This window comes from Nestor notabilis, unplaced genomic scaffold (assembly GCF_000696875.1).
Source record: "Nestor notabilis isolate BGI_N333 unplaced genomic scaffold, ASM69687v1 scaffold7589, whole genome shotgun sequence".
NCBI lineage: Eukaryota > Metazoa > Chordata > Aves > Psittaciformes > Psittacidae > Nestor > Nestor notabilis.
In genome coordinates, this window is record NW_009942296.1 from 51047 (window position 1) to 55887 (window position 4841).

The 4841-nt window shown below is 37.7% G+C and overlaps 1 protein-coding gene across 1 annotated transcript in view; it reads left to right on the forward strand.

Annotated features, from left to right (window-relative positions):
• Positions 1-4841, forward strand: part of ASAP2 (ArfGAP with SH3 domain, ankyrin repeat and PH domain 2) — a gene marked incomplete at both ends in the record, with an annotated part of 51437 nt that overhangs the window by 29787 nt on the left and 16809 nt on the right. The window contains one exon of the mRNA XM_010021321.1: positions 203-289. Within this exon, the coding sequence (XP_010019623.1) occupies positions 203-289 (87 nt within the window). The remainder of the gene's footprint in view (positions 1-202; positions 290-4841) is intronic.

A 4841-nucleotide genomic window follows, 5' to 3' on the forward strand; every position in this document is an offset into this window, starting at 1 on the left:
TAAGGCAGCTACATCCTAGCCATTATCAAGTTTTCTGAAGACAGAAAGGAAAAACCTGATTACAGTATCTGTTCTCTCTGTGTTTTCATTCTTGCTGAACATTTCTCAGAAAAATGAACCAATTAAGTAGCAAGTTTGGAAGAACGATGTTGAAAAGAAATCATAATGTTATTTTTTTAACCTCTGTTTTCCTTCATTAAAGATCAAACAAGCACAAGATGAGGAAAGAAGACAATTAACACAGCTTAGAGATATTTTAAAATCAGCACTCCAGGTTGATCAGAAAGAGGTGAGCATACAAGGTGGTTTAACTTCGGAATACCCATTTTAATTACTTCTAATGTAATGCTAGTATTTGAAGTAAGGTTATTTTAATTTTTATTTATTAAAATTATTTAATAATGATTTTTTTGTTCAGCCACCTTTGGTTTGATGCTGATATTGAGTGTTTGTGATAAAGACAGGGTTTTTTTTAAATAAAATCAATTCCCACTAAAAATACATGAGACTTACTACAAAATAATTTTTTTTGTTACCAGTATTGCAAAATACTTCAAATGGTGCACTCTCTGTGAACTCACAGACAATGTGTCTATGCTGCTCAAACTGAGAATCAAAAAACTTTGGCAGATTCAGGGATATCCTGTTAGTACAGTCTTCTCACGATAATATTCCAAACTGTGCAAAGATTATGTACAACTAAACTTCAAATCCAAAACACCTCTTGTTATCACCTGCAAAACTGACAATTAAGTTTGCTGCTCTGCTGCAAGATGCCAGTTTTCTAAATGGGTCACTTTTGCAACCTAACAAATACTTTGTCAGTTTTGGTTACAATTGCTGTTTGAGTTAAAGAGTTCAGTAGTAGTTTTTATTTGGCAAACTCTGATCTGGTAGCAAGTATCTTTTGTATAATCTAATCCTAAATAATGGGTATACTTATGTTTCAGATTACTAGTGCTTCCTCTTCATATAAATAAATGCCAGCCAGCTTCCATTGTGTGGCTGCTGGGCCATATGTAAGTGATAAATGCACCCCTTCCCTCTCTTCAGATTCTCTTTCTGAGAGAGATCACAATGAAATAGTTTAGTCTGTAGAGCTCTGACTTCCTTTATCTTTTCCGGTCTTGCTTTCATCTTCCCATAAAGGTTATGGTGACTCCTAGCTCTTACTAGTGGCCAGATGATGGTTCTGGAGCCACCTAATGTAGTGAAAGATGTCCCTGCCTAGGGCATGGGGGGGTTGGACTAGTTGGTCCTTAAGGATGCCTTCCAACCCAGACTATTCTGTTATCCTGCGTGCTTGCTGATAAGCAAGCATCTTAAACACTCTTCACACTGAAGTGCTGTTTGTTACCGTGTGAAGTTTGTAATAGTGACCATTGTGTACAAAGTCCCATACAGTCTGAAAGTACTTTCTTAGGTTCTGTCTGGCATTTGGTACTCTCTGAGGGGTGTATTGGCTAAAAACTTCCAAATTTGAGCTCTGTGTAATGAAAGAGTAGTGATCCTAGTGGAAATAGTGGCTACTTTGGATTCACCATTGATTGCCTATTCTCAATAAGGAGTCTTTGCTCATTTAGGGTGTGTTAGCAGACTGCCTATTTTATTTGGGTCTTTGTTCAAGAGAGATAATAGAAGCAGTTTGGTTTCATGGTTGCTGGGAATGTTGTTTCTCTTTGTTTACCTTTTTATCAGTGATACTGATATTAAATACATGTGGAAGATGTGGTGAGCACACATCTTTTCACAGACTGAAAAATGTAATAAACCCCATGAATTTATTACTTTCTTTGTTGTATTTAAAAATACAAGTGTAAAAAAAGTGCTTTGTGCTATATTTGTTATTTATTAATTCTGTAAATGTAGATATAGATGCTTACCTGCAGAGCATGAGAAGTACTGTAATTATTGTTAAAGTTTTTTGAAAACATCAATTAGTTAGTGGGGTGCCAGACAATCCTGGTATAATTTACCATACAACCCTCTAATATTATTCTTGTTGCACTGTAATTTCCTTTACTATAACTGATTTCTTTTTCCTTCCTGAAATGCATTTACATTTTGTGACCGAAGTCTAGGAGAGTAAGTGTTACTATATTTTAATGAAAATAGTTGGCATGATTTCCATTCAGATTTCAAGAAACTGGATTTTTCCTCTGACCTTTTTTCTGTTGGCATGAAAAGACTGGTTCTTTTTTTTCTCCTCTGCTTGTTGTTTTACCAGAAATACCCTAAACCACTTATCAGATTGTTCTTGAGAAAGAAAATTGCTGTAAAACTAATTGGTGATTTCCTTTGCACTCTCTTTTGGGAATTAAATCCAGTTGCTTGATTTGATGTTCTTGCAAGATTTTAGAGATACATGTATTTATAATTAAAATGGACTTCATGTGTGAAATAATAGAACATTGGGAAATACTGTTTCTGTTGTGTTTTTGAAAAAAGAAAAAAGACAAACACTCATAGGGAACCTTTTTTGTTGTTGCCTATATACAAAGTTTCCTCCTGCACAGAACTTTCTAAATCCTGGTTTATACTGAAATGTCTTTTTGAAACATCATTGTATTTACACCTCTGTAATTTTTAAATTTTAGTTTTATTTTTCAAACTGTAGAGCTTCTACAAGTTTTGGGGTCAACCTTAGGGTCTTATTGCCTTTATTTCTCTTTTTCTCATGTCCTGTCTGAAGGTACCCTTATTGTAGTGTTTAGAATTGCTTCTCCTTTTTCTACGTGTTTGCTAGAACCTGTAATCTATTTAGGTCACTGCAAAATAGGATAAATTTTGTGTTCCTTGACAAAAATTATGGTAGCTGTGCTATAGGAGAGGCTTTCTGCAGGGGCTTCTGGCAGATATAGCTGTGGAGGCTCTGTGGGGCTGTAATAGATAAGGAATGGATCTCTTAAATGTCCTCTTGGCAGTGGTCCTGCAAATGCAAGAGAAGCTCAGGCTCTTGGAGAGCTGTAAAGGCCTTTTGGCAGCTTTACACACGGGAGTGATCCAGACAGTCTTAAAATCCTGCTCCATGGGAGCTGCAGAATGGCTAGCCAGAATTTGATGTGTGTAAGCTAAAGCACCTTGCATGGAAAGTTGTGTTGTGTTCAAATAGTGGGGCTGATAAATAGGACTTTAGAATCTCTTTTATCAGTAGTCACAGACCATCTTTACAGAATACTCTTTTCACATTTCTTTCATTTTTGGCTGTGCTGTTGAGCTTGATTTAGAAGTCAGTCTTCAGAAGACTTTGGAACAAATCATTTCAAGCCTCTTTATGGCCAGTGCAGTGATTCACTATAGACATGCTACAATTAAATGACTCTTTTTTTTTTTTTTTTTTTTTTTTTAATGTCTATCTGCATTTCAGAGCTGATAAAGTGAACAAAGTTCAGTTTCTTAGGCTTGTGTACTTCAGTCTGTTCTGGTCTTGTTATGTTCACGAGATACTTAAAAGGACAATACTCTGCACTAGGTATGTCCAGTATCCTGCAGTGATCTGTTTCCTCCCATAGGTAATGTACATTGTTCCTGCTCACCCCGATGAGGCCATTGGGCCTGGCCCTGTTATCTGGGATTTGTACTCCTGTTATATGCAATATGCAAACCAGAAATAAGGGAAGATCCTTTGGGGAGCCTGCATATGGAAAAGGCATGCTGAAATTGCTGGGAAGGATGTTAATTGTGATGGTGATTTGTGGTATGCCATCCCGTCTGTTAGGAGCTGGATCAAGGTCATGAATTCGCTTGTCAGAGAGTTGTGGAAAACCATCATGTGGCAATCACATTGGACACTATTATAGAATCACAGAATCAACTAGGCTGGAAAAGACCTTTAAGATCACCAAGTCCAACCATTACCCCAGGACTGCCAGGACCACAATTAAACCATGTCACTAAGGGCCTCCTCATCTACATGGTTTCTGAATACTTCCAGGGACAGTGATTCCACCACGGTCCTGCACAGCCTGTTCCAAGGCTGATCACCCTCTCAGTGAAGAAGTTTTACCTAATATCCAATCTGAACCTCCCCTGGTGCAGCTTGAGGCCGTTACCTCTTGTCCTATTGGTTGTTACTTGGGCAAAGATTGATTTGGACATTGCCTGAACCAAGGATTTAAAATTGAAAATCTTCTTGTCTTAAAGTTATTTTCATGAAATAGTGTTAATTTTTTTAAAGATACTGTTCATAGTAATGAATGTGTGGACATACACATCAGATACATACACTTCCTCTCTGGTTGAAGTAAGGCAGGAAACTTGTAGTATTGGCTTGCCAGTTTGACCAAATTCAGCAGCTGAGTGTAAACAACAGCTGAAGGGAGGTAGCTGAAATGCAGCAGCAAATAATGCACAAAAAGTAGCAGCATGATGTTAAGTAATGGGAATGGTGCTGTGGGTAGGTGTTGGAGGTCATCTGATAACTTTGCATGATTGGGGATGTGGAGGACTGAAATTAATTTCCTGTAAGGCCTGTGGTCTTCGTGGGAATAGAGTTCCTTTACTGACTAATGGGAGGCAGAGGTCAAGACATTGGTAGGACACAATAGGCAGTGTCAGTTCAGATTTTCTTCAGAAGTCAGTAAATGTATGCGTGCAGTGGTTCTTAATGAGTGACAGGAATTCTTTTTAAATGTCATTCTGTTTTTATGTTGAGCAGCCAGAGTGCAAAAATAATTCTGTGTAAACAGACTGGAGAGGAATGATAAATAGGCCACTTAAGTGGTAGTTTTGCAGTGCCTTTAAAAGCCTTAGATGTCTGTTGTAGCTACCTGATACACTACCTTAGGTCACTAGCTGAGACACAGAAGTGGGCACAGGTTGCTCCTGCTGGAAAGGAGGAA